General features: G+C 61.1%; 1 protein-coding gene across 1 annotated transcript in view; it reads left to right on the top strand.

Moving 5' to 3' along the window:
* NDRG1 (N-myc downstream regulated 1) overlaps positions 1-14,558 on the top strand; it is a 45,060-nt gene that overhangs the window by 14,227 nt on the left and 16,275 nt on the right. The window contains exons 4-7 of the mRNA XM_002710623.6: positions 9,046-9,151; positions 11,184-11,304; positions 12,990-13,052; positions 13,841-13,901. Coding sequence (XP_002710669.2) covers positions 9,046-9,151; positions 11,184-11,304; positions 12,990-13,052; positions 13,841-13,901 — 351 coding nt within the window. The remainder of the gene's footprint in view (positions 1-9,045; positions 9,152-11,183; positions 11,305-12,989; positions 13,053-13,840; positions 13,902-14,558) is intronic.

Raw genomic sequence — 14,558 nt, 5'->3', positions numbered from 1 at the left:
TCTCCGTGCATCTGCAGTTGATGGATTCGGAGTGGGGCTGGCATCTCCTGTTTCGTGACCGAAGGAATTGAGCCGCCCAGACAATGGAACTTGCCTGAGGTCCGGCCGGGGCGGAGGCGGCCTGCCACCTCCCCCAGAGCGTCTTTTTTTCCGCTTTTCTTTCTCTGTGAAAGAATCAGCCCGCATGGATTTAATCTCTGACTTTCAAACTGCGGGCCTGTGAGCAGGTTGCTCACCTGTTCTGAGCCCCGTTCTGCTCTTTGGACTTGCGCTGTGTGTCTGGGCACTGTTAGGAGCCTGACTTATTTCCTGTCGTCTCTTGCACTCACTGGGTCTGGGTAGTTCTGGGTAGGGCTTCTAGTAGCATGCATTTACAGCTGCGCAGAGCCTGCGGGTCACCAAGGCTGGGAGCCACGAAGCTGGGGACGTACCCAGGGCCACCACTGAGGTCTCCTCCCCGCTTCCCCCCACCCCAGGCAGGTCTCCTCCCTTCCTCCACCTGCCACCTCCCCTTAGTGACAGCTCTGCCACCTGGAGTGCCCGCAGCTCAAAAGCCAGGCCACCGTCTGCAAGGGTGCAGGATGAGAGCCTGGGTGGGTGGAAGCGCCCCTTACCCTCGGGGGCCGGGAGCCCTGAGCGCCAGCTTCCTGCGGGAGGGGGAAGGTAACCAGAGCAAGAGTCTGCTTCTGGGCTTGCCCTGGGGCCCTGCGGGAGGGGATGTCAGGGGAACACAGGCTCCCAGTCCGTAGGACCCGTAAGACACTCTTGTGAATGGGAGCAGGAGAGGGACCTGGGTGGGGGTGAGAGAGGAGGAGCAGGGTCCTGCCCACCGCTGTCCCTCTGTGTCTGGCTTGCACGGTCTCCTGTGACTCAGTCCATCGGCTGCACCTGCTGGCTGGTGAAGGGTAGGGAGGGCCCAGAGCTGTCATTTCGCTGGCCATGTCCTGCACGTGGAGCACGGCTCTTGGTCTTTAAGGAGCATGTGGTCTTGAGGTGGCCTCCGGTTCCTCTTCCTTACACTGGTTTAAGAGGAAGGGAGCCGGCACCGGGAAGCGATGTCCCTGGGGCCACCCTGGCCTCTCCCTGTCACCACCAAGAGCCGCCTATTCTGCCTGCAGGGGTGCGATGGTGTTGGCGAGGTGCCGGGGGCTTCTGTTGAGTGGCTGTCCTCACAGTTCGGGTGGGGAAGCAGACAGTGTGGTGGGGGTGGGAGTCGCTCCAGCTCTGCCTGGTGGGGCAGGAGCTCATGTCTCGCTGTGCTGCTCACGGGCTGGGGTCTCCTCTGCCCCCTGGCTGGGGCTCACTGTCGTCTCCCTCTGTCTCAAGGATGCTAGGCAGTGGGGGTGTTGTGGGGGGGGTAGGAAGTGACAGGTGCCAGCCCTTCCTGGTGCAGCTGGGGAAACTGAGGGGCTGAGAAGAGGGGGAAGTCCTTTGTCCAAGGCTGCATGGAATTCTGGGATGGGCCTTGCTTCCAACATTGTCCACCCCAGGGGAGCAGGAAGACAGGGGTTCAGCCGCTCACTCCATTAGCTCTGTGGACTGAGCAGTGCTGTAAGGGGGCAGCCCCGGGTCGGGGAGGGGGCAACCTGCTCACTTGGGGCTGGGCTGGAGCACTCCAACCTCCTGCCGTCACAGAACTGTCCATGCGGTGCCTCCTGCGGCAGATGCTGAGTCTTCCTGCAGGGGTGTTGGGATCGCCCGTCCCCCTCAGGGTCAAGGCTGCTTCCAAGAGCCAGGAAGAGCAGCCTGCGAGCCCAGGGTGCCAGGGCGAGGCGCTCACCCCCTTGGGCCTCAGTTTCCTTATCTGTGAGATAGAGTGCAGAGAGAAGGGTGCTGGGCTGGGCCAGATACCACGCTCCTGCCCCCACCCCGCTCTGTGACGTAACGTCCACCATCTTTTTTTTAAGGATACCAGTCCGGGTGAGCATTTCTTCTTCTTTTTTTAATTGTGATTTTTCAAAAAAAGGATTTTTTAAACTTACTTTATTATTAAACTTATTTGAGAGGTAGAGAGACAGAGAGAGAGAGAGAGAGGGATTCCAGCCTTCTCTGCTTCACTCCCCGAATGGCTGCAACAGCCGGGGCTGACTCAGGCCGAAGCCGGGAGCCAGGGGCTTCTTCCTGGGAATCCCACATTGGGTGCAGGGGCCCAAGCACTTGGGTTGTCTTCTGCCGACTCCCCAGCTGCACTAGCAGGGAGCTAGATGGGAAGCAGCAGCTGGGACTGGGACCAGCGCTGCTGTGTAAGATGCCACTGTACAGCTGTGGCTTAACCTGCTGCGCCACAGTGCTGGCCCCTGAGGTTCACCAGAGTCTGAGCCACGTTCATGTGTCCGGCCCCAGAACATTCGGGCCATTCCATCCATCTGCTCAACTGACGACCTTGCCAGACTGAACCTCAGCGCCTGTGAGACTGCTTCCCACCCCTCCCACTGGGGCAAGGGCCCAAGCACCTGGGCCGTCTTCCGCTGATTTCCCAGGCGCACCAGCAGGGAGCTGGATCAGAAGTGGAGCAGCCGGGACTCGAACTGGCGCCCATGTGGGATGTGGGGGCTGCAGGCAGTGCCTTAACCTGCTACGCTGCAGCACCAACTCCTCACTTGGCATCCTCGGGGCTCGGCCGTGTTGTGTGCCAGCGTTGCCTTTGCGAGGCTGAGTATCTTGCCGTGGGTCGACCTCGTCTCGCTTGTCCGTCTGTCCGTCCGTCTGTGAGCCGACACTCAGGTGCTCCCGCCTTTGGCTCCTGTGCACCGTGCTACTGTGACTGTGGGCACACATCCGGCATTGACTCTGCCTTCAGTTCCGTGGGGAGTGGGATTGCTGGAGCGGGAAGTCTGGAAATCTTGGTTATTGGTTCTGAGAAGCCTAGAGAGCCGTCTTACTCCTGAGAGGGTAATCCCTCCTGGCTTGGTCACTTGCAAAGCCTGCCCCCGCCCCCAATGTACTTTGCATCCCACGACACAGGGCAGCCTGTAGAGCAGGCTTTGCCCAGGAAAGCAGAGGTGAGAACAGGTTTTCCCGCGCCGTGCGCAGGCCTGGCTGAGCCCGCGGGCCCGGAGTGCAGTCGGGAGGTGTGTTTCCCTGGTGCGCCTTCCTTTGTCTGTTAAGCAATGCCCACTTTGTGCCTGGCGTTGTCTCAGGTGCTGGGCAGACAGTGGCGAGCCTGGCAGGCAGCAGCTTTCGGGCCCCGGAGCGTGTGCCCCAGACTGAAGGTTCAACACCCTGGAGACTGGTGGGCACCAGGCATAGTTCTGGGTGTGTCCGCGCCGTGTTCCTCTGACGCCCGCAGCAGCCCAGCCCAGCAGGTGGAGGGCCAGGGAGGTGACCTGACCAGGCTCACGGGCTGCCAAGCGGCAGGGCTGTGTTTGAACTTGAGCCCTTGTGCTTCAGGATTTCGTGTTGGAAACCACTGCCTTGTCTGCGTGGAAGGGAAAAACACAGCAGCAGGTGCAGCAACTCTGGCTGTGGCAGAGTGTGGTGCAGGCTGAGACAGAGTTGGGGGACCCTGGGCACAGCCTGAGGCTGAGGGTTCGAGGACAGTTGGAGCCATCGACAGAGTGGAGGGAGATGAGGGATGGATCATTGCAGGGAGGGGAAACAGCGCCTGCCAGCCTGGATCCTGAGCCTGCCCAGCGAACGTCCTGTTAGCAACCTGGGAGCTGTTACTAGGGGCTCCACGCTACAAATGAGTGACAGCATTGGCGCTGAGATGTTGTATAAAACTGTGAGTTTGGGTTTGCTTCCTGGGTCCAGATTCCGGTGTGATGGAAACACTGCGAGTCTCCCGGCCTCGGGTGTGGGGTCCCCCAGGCATCAGTGTGGCCAGCGATGCTGTCTGAACCCATGCGCTCCTGTGTGCAGGGCTGGGAGCTGCAGATGGAGGAGGGTGCAGGACGTAGCACCCGGGGGCTGGCCAGCATGCCCCGACGTGGGGACTCACACAGACCCAGTGAAACCTGTCGCCTGCCGGCCTCTGATAGGCCAGCCCTGTGGCGGGGGCGCCCCCTGCCCTCTCGCCGCGTCTTCTGGGACCTGTAGCATCATCGTTACTTTCAGAGTGCTCTCGCCCACGGAGCTTCCCTGTGGTTTGAAGCCTGCCAGGGCCAGTCTGGTGCTCACGGGCTACACCCTTCGAGGCTCACCTTGGCCATTTGTGTTTCAAATCGCTGCCCCACTGGGCTTGTGCTTAAGCCCTGGAGGGGGAGCTGATGCTGGGGCCTCGGGGGTCTGTCACGGTTGCCTTAACAGCTGGTGGCTCTCGCCTGTTCATGTGGTTGGTTTGGCCAGTTCTTTGGGAACTGGGACTGAATCTGAGCTGCCTTGTTGTATGTGTGTGAAAAGCAGGTCTGCACATAAAAAAAAAAAAAAAAAAAACTTTGTATTTCAAAAGCAGAAAGAGAGAGAGAGAGAGAGATCTTCCATCTGCCAGTTCACTCCCCAGATGCCCACAACTGAGAGAGAGAGAGAGAGAGAGAATCTTCCATCCGCCAGTTCACTCCCCGGATGCCCACAACTGCCAGAGCTGGGCCAGGCTGAAGCCAGGGGCCAGGACCTCCATCCGGGTCTCCTACGGGGGTAGCAGGTGCTCCCTCCCTCAGTCGGAGCTCAGCAGTGAGCAGCTGCTGGCGGGGTCTCCCCGGCTGTGGGCGTCCAGAGCCGGTGGCTTGGCAGCCCTCTCTTGCGAGCTGGCATCCCCGAGAGTGGTTCGGGTTGTTCTGGCCTGGGTGACGTTTCCGGACAAACAGTGGGCTCGGTGCTTGTGAGGTTCTGCCCGCTGCTCCCAGGACGCTGCAGCAAAGCCCTTCCCGGACAGATTGCGCAGCGTGTGGGCTGGGCGGGCCGCAGGCCTGAGGTGTCGTGGCCGCAGGAAGGACCTGCGAGGGAGGGGGGCTGTTTGATCCGACTGCTGAGAGTGCGCTGGCATCAGGTTAGGGACAGTCAGATCTGCAAGTTTGAGGAGTGGCGCGGGTGGGAGTATTTCGGGTTCCAGCTTATTTTCTTTGGCTAAAATTTTCGTCCAAGACGACCAGTGTTGGCAGAGACCTTTGGGGCGGCCCAGCCATACCCCTTCTCCTCCACACGGGGAGGCCGTTTCCAAAGCCGCTGCATGGTCACCGGTGTTTCGGGGCTTGCTTCCCGGGGCGGGGCGTGTCCCCTGCTTGGGGACGAGGACCGCTCTGAGGATGTTAAGTACTTGCCAAGGGGTGCTGGCGAGGTGGTGCTAAATTGAGATGCCTCTGCCTCCCCCAAATGTCTCCAACAGAAGTCGTCCCCGCCCGCGTCCCTTCAGCTCTGATCTCCCCAAAGCCTGGGCTGAGGCTTCTTCCCGAATCTTTCTGTTGGGTCTCACGGCTTCCTCCGAAGGGAGCCTCGGTGCTGGTCCAGTGTGGGATCCGCGGCCTGCGGAGGGCCCGGGGTCCGCCTGGTGTCCCCTGGTGACGAGGTGAGGGCCTGGGCAAGGCCCGAGCTGGTGCCAGGGCTGCGCCGTCGCACGTCCGCCGCCCGCAGATCCTGGCTTGCGGGCCGGGCAGTTGCCTGTGGCCCCAGATCCCCTTCCTGTTTCTCATCGCCGCCACCTGCATCTCTGGTTGTCCAGCTAGGCTGAACGGGTTTGGTTTCCACAGGAATCCGTGTTTGGGGGTTCACCGGGGCGCCCCGGGAAGCAGCGCTGTTACCCACGGCAAGGTCCCCTGAGTGCTGGCACCCTCGTGCCCTGCTCCGGAGCCCCGGTGGTCGGGCGTGGCTGAGCCGGGTCCTATCTGGCAGGGGCCGCTTGTTTTCCCTGCCCTTGAAGCAGATGGGCTCGTGGCCCGTCCTGAGCCTTCGTTCATTCCCTTCCTTCCACATGCTTGCTCCGTGCTCCTTGTCCCCTGATGGGAAGTGGGCAGAACTCAGGAGCCTGGAAGGCCGTGCCCCTCCCCAGCCCCCTTCCAGCAGGGACTCTGGGCCCAGCGACAGCTGGCAGGAGCGCTCATCTGGATTAGCGAGGCTTTGGGCCCTCCCCCGGGCCTCTGCTGGGGACATTCCCCCAGTGGGGTGAGGAGAGCATGTCTGGCCCACCAGGTGCTCAGGGTGGGGCTCAGGCTCGCATCTCCCCAGTCTGTCTGGGCCAGGCTCTGTCTGGCTGATGTAACACGGACCTGTCTCCTGGTGTTGCAGAAGGGGTGCTGGGAGCACAAGCAGATGACCCCCAGGACAGGGCACGCAAGGGGACACGCGGCCCTGCAGGTCTGCGTTCCTCGGGCAGGACAGCGGGTGGCTCACCCCGGCGGGGACAGACTGTGCCTGTGGGGCAGCAGAGAACAATGGTGTTCTGAGTGTTTCCATTTGCCTCATTCAGTCTCGCACAATCTTCCTGGTTTTGGCCAATGGGGAGCGGGCACCAGGGCTGGCTCACGGCCCTGCAGTGGGTGTCAGCGTGCAGGTGCACGGCTCAGGGTGGGGCACAGGGGAGACCACGCCACTTGCTGGACCTGTCCAGAATTCTAGAACACAGAGGGCCGGCTGGCGGGGACCAAGATACTCTTGTCCCCAGGGTCCCCGGGGCCCAGTTGCAAGGAGTCTAATGCACATTGCACCACAAGCTGGTGGCCTTGGGGGAGTGCTCTCAGTGTCTTCGTCTGTAAGGTGGGCTTCTCCGTGGCTCGGGGGGTCAGGCCCCGGCCTGGCGTCTGGTGAGGAGACCTCAGGTGCTTGGGGAGGCGCTGCCCGTGCTGAGTGAGCAATGCTGTGGGGGAGGGGAGCAGAGGGCGCTTGCTAAGGGGCTCCCAGCCAGCTCAGAAGCACTGTGGCGGGTGAACCCTCATGGCCCAGCACACCGAGCAGGGGATGTGCCTCCCCAGGAGGTCACACTCGGCGTCCCCGTGAGAGTCTAGGTCTTGAGTCCAGCAGGTATTGAGCGCCTGATGTATACAGGGCCTCTGTGCCAGTCAGTGAGACCCAGGTGGCCCTTTCCTTGTTGGACTGCCCCAAATGAAGGCATACAGTTTGAAGGCCTGCACCGCTGCCCACCCCCGAGGGCTGCCAGGGACATTGTGGGTGCAGCGGGGCCCAGCGTCCTGTGTGTGCCACGCTGTGTTCCAGGTGGCCCCTCCACAAGGGAGGTGACAGGGCCTGGGAGGCTTGGAGGGGGCTGGCCCTCGTCCACAGGCCCAGGGGACACTGCCTGGCGTGGCCTATTTTTAGAAGGAGCCATGTGGGTGGGCTGGGCAGACAATGAAGAATGCAGGCCCCACAGTGGCTCATTGTTCCTGGTCAGGCCCCATGGATGATCTGTGGCCCCCGCTGGGGGCTGGCCCGTGGCTCCAGCGTCTGGATTTTTCCAGGGCCTGGTGTCAGCAGGAAAAGAGGGTGGGGGCAGAGAGGAGGCAGGGAGACAGGGCTGGGCTCTGGGATCTCGGGGATCCAATCTAGGGTCAGGGGGGAAGGGGGTGACTGTGTGGGGCCGGGGTCCTGGGCCACCTCTGTGCGCGTGGGCCCTGTGGCCTTGCAAATAGTTCTGCATCACTGGGGGGCTCAGGTCACTCTGCCCGTTCCCCTGGACCAGGAATCGCGGGCTTCACAGCAGGGTGTGGGTTCCTACAGAGAGTGCAGCCTGGGGGTTAGGACCATGTTGACCCTTCTGGATCTGCCCCTCCCTGGGGGAGCGTGGCCTGGGGCTGTGGGAACCTGGGGGTTAGGACCCTGTTCACCCTTCCGGATCTGCCCCTCCCTGGGGGAGCGTGGCCTGGGTCTGTGGGAGCCTACCCTGGTCCCCCCACCCATGGGTTCACACCGAGAGCCCCGAGTTCCCAGCACTCCCGGGACCCTCCCCACCACCCTTGCCAGGCGTGAGTGCCTGTCTTCTCAACCCTCTAGGGACCAAGGCGGGTGGCACGTAGTAGGTGCTTGATAGAGAAGTGGGGTGGCACGTAGGAGGTGCTTAATAGAGAAGTGGGGGATTGGCTGAAGTTTCGTAGGGGAGAGATGGGTGGTTCCGATCCCAGCCCGTGTAGGGGAGTAAGGGGTTTATGTGCAGTTGGAACTTGTTCCTATCACTGGGAATCCCAGGTGGGGGGTGCCGGCTTCTCTCTGTTTCCAGCTCAGGGCTGGTTGGATTTTCCTGTACCCCGTGTCTGTGACCACCTCGCCCCCCACCCCCGTCTCCCACGCTCCCGACGGCTCCTCTGCCTCCTATCTCCATGAGTTTGCCTGCTCTAGAATTTGTACAGGCGTGGCCTGGAAGCCTGCAGGCTGCTTCTGTGATGTAACGTGTGTCCAGTCATCAGTGCTTTGTTGCACGTCACCACACCTCTGGGTGGGCGGCCCGCATTCAGTTTACCCATATTCAGTTGCTGAGCCCTTGGGCTCTTGCCACTTCTTGAGTGTTGTGCCTAGCACTGCTTACCTCGTGGTAACAACATGGCTGCTGTAGATCCGGTCCTCCCAGCTGTGCTACATCAAGTCCAACCCACTTCACCAGTAGCTGGAAGTGAGTGTGGTTGGTCCTGATGGGCCTGACCCAGCTCATGCCCTCGCAGCTGGGAGGTGGAACCCAGGCCTGGCCTTGGCCTTGGCCTGGGAGAGGTGGGGGAAGGGTGAATGTCAGTAGGATGAGCAGGCAAGAGTTGGGTGCACGCCCAGAGGAAACGAGGAACTCGGGGGTGGATTCTGGGCAGCCCTAACCCTGCAAACGTCACGGCAGGTCTGATACCCTGTGAGGCAGGTGAGGCGTGGCTGCAGGGGATCAAGGACGCTCGTGTCTCTGAGGCCCCCATTTCTCAGGTGAAGACTCGGCGCTGTGCAGGGAGGGCTGGGAGCAGCCTGTCCCCTCGTCCAGTGCCTGGACCGGGGGTGTCTCCTCTACCCCACCCCCCACCCTCTGTTGACTCCCACTCCTTTCCCTCTCCACCCTTGCTCTGGGCACGGCTGCCGGCCACAGCTCTGGTGGCCGGACAGCAGGTGCACCCGGGGCTTCCTCAGCTGCTGGGTGTGAGCCTCAGTAAATGCAGCCACGCCGCCGCCGTGCAGCCCACGTGACAGGCCCCGTGTCTGCTGTCTCCCCAGGAGCAGGACATCGAGACTCTGCATGGCTCCCTCCACGTCACCCTGTGCGGGACCCCCAAGGGAAACCGGCCTGTCATCCTCACGTACCACGACATCGGCATGAACCGTGAGTTTCCAGGAGCCACGGGCGGGGCTCGGAGGGGTAGAGGGAGGGCTGGGGTAGGGAGCCGGCTGTCTCCTCTCCAGGGACTTTCGGAAGTTAATGTGACAGTGTGGGAACACGGGAGCCCTCCGCCGTCTGGCTGGCTTCTGTGGCCGTGACCTAAGTTAATGTGACAGCGGTGGGTTGTGTCTAAGAGCTGTGCAGTGGCCACCCTAATCGCTTTACGACCTTTTTCGTCACTCCCCAAAGGAACCCTGAACCCCGCGTCTGCGGTTCCCTAGTCTCCCGCCCTCCCCAGCTGCTGGGACTGACCGCTCTCTACTTTCCATCTCCGTGGTCTGCCTGTTCTAGAATTTTCCATCAGTGGAATCCTGTGAGCTGTGGGCTTCTGTGATGTGTCCAAGCTTCCCCCGTGTTGCAGCGTGTGTCATCCGTGCTTCACTGCACAGCAGTGCACCTGCGGGGGGCTGGCCCACAATCAGTTTATCCGTCTTCAGGTGTTCAACCTTCAGGCTCTTGCCACTTCTTGACTTGGGAGTGTTTGGATAGAGAGTTCCAGAGAGTTCCAGAATTTGTTACCACATACATTCCCCGCTTTCCCAAGATGGGAATGCATGAGATCTACTTAAAAAGCCACACAGGAGCCAGGGACACCCACAGCCAATGTCAGAGTGCTTGGGTTTGAGTGCCGGCTGTGCCTCTGATTTCCAGCTTCCTGCCGAGGGTGATGGCTAAGTACCTGGGTGCCCACCACCCCAGTGGGAGACCCAGATGGGAGCTCCGGGCTCCTGGATTCAGCCTGACCCAGCCCTGGCTGTTGTGGGTATTTGGGGAGTGCACCAGCAGATGGAAGATCTTTCTCTCTCTCTCTCTTTCTCTCTGTTGCTCTGCCTTTGAAATAAATAATAATAAAAAAATTCAGATGGAATGGAAGTGAATCTGTTCACTCAGGAGGCTCTTACAGACCTTCCTGTCCACGTATCTTTGGAAACTTAAGTGCTGCAGATTGGACGCTTGGTAAATTTTGCTTTTTGATGGCTAGATTACCTGATTTACATTTTCCTCCCCCCTGCTCATTAATCACAGTCTTGAGGCTGGGGATGCCATGAGTCACTGAAAACCACGTTTTCTCTTCTTCATCCTCACTTCTGCTTTATCTCACGTCTGTTCCCCTTGGGGCCGTCCGGTGCTGGTGCTGGTCCCGGCCCGGTGCCGTGACAGGCATTGTGTCTTGTGGACTCTGGCGTGGAGATGGAACTGCCTGCGTCAGTTTTCTCCCCGTTGTAGAGAAGTGAAACTCTAAAGTCCCCGAGATCCCTGAGGCATCTGCACGGGGTCCGCTCACTGCTGACCCCTGGAGCAGTTTGGTGGGCGTTCTATCGCACAGGTTCCACGTGTGGTTCAGGCACCCGGGCCCCTCCTCCCTGTGGCTCTGCATCTGGGAGGCAGATGGGAGATGGCAGAGACACTCCTGGGAGGGTGATGGGAAAAATGATAAGCATCATGGCTGTTTGTTGGCCAGAAGCTGATCACATGACCAGCTTTGATTGCAAGGGCATCTGGGAAATGTAGTCCAGCCGGTGCCCAGGGTAAGAAGAGACACGGTTTGGTGGCAGCTTTGCCTCAAGCCCTCAGCAACTGGCAGAGTCTAAGGCTATAAGTAAAAAAGGGTCCATGCTGTATCTACTAAGCTCTTCCTTGTTAGAAAATCAGTGTGTTTGCACCGGCCGGTAACCAAGGCATGAGGGGCCAGGAGAGATTGTCAGTGAAGCAGCCCAGCCGTGCACCAGGGCCATGGAGCCAGTCCGGGAGCCCCTCCTGGCACCAACCGCCAATGCTAAGACAGCTGCTCATTGATCACCTCCGCTGCGTGCCCAGCCCTGTCCTTGACTTTGTCACCAGCAGGATGTGGGAGTGGGGTCCGCCTTCCTTCTGGCACCTGCCGGGTAGGAGTGAAACTGACTGCTCCGTGCCTGCCCCCTCGCCGGCCCCCCACCCCTTCCTCACCTCATTCCCTGTCATCTCGCTCCTGCAGACAAAACCTGCTACAACCCCCTCTTCAACTACGAGGACATGCAGGAGATCACCCAGCACTTCGCGGTCTGCCACGTGGACGCCCCCGGCCAGCAGGACGGCGCTGCGTCCTTCCCCGTGGGGTGAGAGCAGGGGCTTCGTGCGTGTGCGTCGCGCACTGGGAGGGGCGTGTTGAGCGGCTGTTCTCAGCGAGTGTCTCATTACAGTGAGGTGTGAGCTTTCCCGTTTCCTTGGGGTCGAACCGACGTCACATATGGGTCACAGTGTTGGCCGTTTGTAAGTGTAAGTGGCCGTGGCACTGCGTCCATTCATTCGCCCATTGTTGGGCAGCCAGCAGCGCCATCCAATGAAGCTCCGTGCCCAGCACGCACCATCATCTCCCTGCTGCCCCGTGCCCCCAGCTGAGACTGGCTTTGTGACAGATGTGCCCACCCTGGCAGGCCTGACCCGGGACAAGGCCTTGGCAAGGCAGAAGCTCAGGCAGAAAACCAGGGAGGGTAACCCCACGGCAGGCCCCTGTCGCAGGCCGCCTGGTTGTCTTCAGTGTGGTCTGGGTGTCATCTTCCCGGTGTGCCGAGTGTGGCCGATGCAGCCCTCGCTCGTTCACCGCCTTGCTCAGGGGTGCCCTGCTTGGGGCGGGGGGGGGGGGGGGCTCTGGGCCTGGCTGCTGACTTCACACAGCTGTCTTTAAATCTGCAGCCTGTTTGCTCTGCCCAGCCCCCACCCAGCATGCAGTGGGCGTGGCCTGCAGGGTCCCATGGCGCAGCCAAGGTCAAGCTCACTGACCACCAGGAGCAGGTTCCTGGGTTTGCAGCTTCCAGAGGCACCTTCCCAGCATTGGCCGAGAGAGAGTTTTTTATTAGCTCTTTTTATTATTAATAATTAACCCTTATCAGAGAAGAAGGGGCTGGGACCACCAATTAAAAGCTTATCAAAACCGTGAGATAGCTTGACGGTTAGCCAGCAGGTAAGCTGGGGGTCAGCTGGCCCAGCCAACCGTTTGGGGCCACCCTGGGAGTGGGTGCTCAGTGGAGCAGAGGCCCAGGTGCAGGGTGTGTTTCTCCAAGGTCGCGGGCGGGAGGCCCTGCTGGGAGTTCCTGCCTCCTGTGCCACCGGGGTGGGGGTGCGGTGGGGATCCCAGCCCCTCTAGGGATGAGGCCAAGGCAGCAAAGCAGGGCTGGGGCGCCCGGTCAGGCCCCTCCTGTCCTGGCTCTGGGACCGCTTACTACACAGGAGGAGCCCCCTTGCTGTGCCCCCAACCCTAGGGAGCAGGGAGGAGCTGTCAGAGGCCCCGGAATGGAGCTGGCTTCCTTCCTGTCTCACCCTGGGGGCTGCTGGCTCCAGACAGAGCCGAGGCCACTTCAGAAGGGGCCTGAAGTCTGCTCCTCTTCCCCCTCCCCGCAAGTCTCCCTCAATGTAGTGCCCCCACGCACACACACATCCAGGCCCCTTCCAGATCTTTCCAGGCTCTTGGACGTGCTGGTGTTCTGCTTAGAATAGATTTCCTGCACTCTACACTCATCAGACGCTCAAGCCCCCCTCCTTCAGTGTCACTGCTTCCAGGAAGCCTTCCCTGACTGCTTGATCAGAATGGTCTCCCTGCCTCAGTCTCCCCTCTTTGCGTGCGACTGTCCCAGTAGATGTGTGGGGGGAGCCCGCGTCCAGGCATGCCGCTGGGTGCTCAGAACGAGAGGGGAAGGGCCCTGGGCCGGGGGGGTGTGGGTGCAGGGCCGGGTGGGTCCCTGTTGCACGACGCACTCCTGCCGGGGCGTGGGTTCCCACTGACGCCGCTGGGTGTCTTGTGCAGGTACATGTACCCCTCCATGGACCAGCTGGCTGAGATGCTGCCTGGAGTTCTTCACCAGTTTGGGTAAGAGGTTACAGAGAGAAGGGCAGCCCTCGCTCCTCCCTGTCCCTTGGCCTTGCCCTGCCTGCCCGTCCCGCTCTGGGCTGGATGAACTCGCTACGCCTTGTAAACTCTGCTGCCCGCCCTGTCTTCAGCCCTGTCCTCCTCCTGGTGGGACGTGCTCGGGCTGTTTCCTGTGGCCGTCACTGCCCGCCGGAGGCTGGGTGGTTTCTAGAGTTTTCTGGCTCCCGGATCTGGAGGCTGGGCGGTCTCAGAGCACGGCCCTGGCATCCGTCACCTCCCAGACACCTCGCCTCCGAGTACCTCACACGTATGAAATCCCCAGCATGTGACTGTCCGGGGCGGGCACCCCCAGCCCAGCAGAGGGCCCTAGGGCTGCGCGGGACCCTGGGCGTGTCAGCTCAGCGCTGCCCCCCTTCTCCCCCGGGGCTCTTGGGTAATGCCGATGCCTCGTGCATGTGCCCAATTCGCTTCTGTTCCAAGGAGTGTTTGCCTCCCAGGCCAAGAGCGGGATGCTGTGATTGGCTTCCCGTAAACGTGAGGCAGGCCCTGGGAGCCGGGGAAGGGAGCCGGGGTCTCCAAGGTCACGGTGTCTGGAGTCTTGGGTCCTCCAAGACCCAGCCTGGCGGTGTGCTCCCAGTCTGTGCCGCTTGTCAGCCACCCTCCGCCAGCGCTGCGGGCTCGGAGGGGGACGAGGCTCCTCAGTGACCGGGGCCCCGGGAGTGTCATGGTGAGGGGGGCGGGGCGGAGAGTGACAGCTCCCGTCACGCCTTCTTCCCTTCCGCTTCCAGGCTGAAAAGCATCATTGGCATGGGAACAGGTGCGGGCGCCTACATCCTGACCCGGTTTGCTGTGAGTCCTTTGGCATTGTTTTGAAGTTACATGATGCATGCAATTAAGTCAAGACTTCAGAGAGAAAGGTGGGGGAGCACCAGAGGGCCCCAAGGGAAAGAGAAGTGACCCCGAAGTCCATTTCCCAAGGGGCAGCCCTGCTGCCCGCACAGTGTTTGCTGTGGCTCCTCCGTTCCATGTGCGGGTGCAGGCGCGGTGCCCTCACGCATGCAGGCAGCCATAGCTTCTATGCGCTACACTCGTCCTTTGTCCTACGCTTTCTGTCTGTGCATTTTTATTTTGGTTGTTGATGACAACAAAAATCCGGAAGTGGGCTACTTCAAAGGAGAAGACGCTTATTTGGTTCCCGGTTCTGGAGGTTCAAAGAGCGAGGCAGGATCAGGCTTGCTCTCGTGAGAGTGAACTCAGGGTCCCACAAGGACCGTCTGAGCCCTGCTATGGGCAGCACGGCCAGGGCCACCTGTTAGCCCCCCGAAGGGCCCACAGCCTCCAGCATTGCCATTGGGGGGGGGGCTCGCCTCCCGTGTGGGAACCTGTAGGGACTTCCCCACTTCCTGTCCGAGGCAGGCTCCTCCAAGCACTTGGCCGTCCACATGGACAGTGTCCTCCCACCGGGGAGCCTGCTGCAGCCCGCGTCTATGATAGCCACCTGCTGTT

This window comes from Oryctolagus cuniculus, chromosome 6, assembly GCF_051225735.1.
Source record: "Oryctolagus cuniculus isolate XC-2025 breed Fujian yellow rabbit chromosome 6, ASM5122573v1, whole genome shotgun sequence".
NCBI classification, from domain to species: domain Eukaryota; kingdom Metazoa; phylum Chordata; class Mammalia; order Lagomorpha; family Leporidae; genus Oryctolagus; species Oryctolagus cuniculus.
Note: the sequence above shows the minus strand (reverse complement) of the source record. Positions and strands in the feature narration are given on the sequence as shown.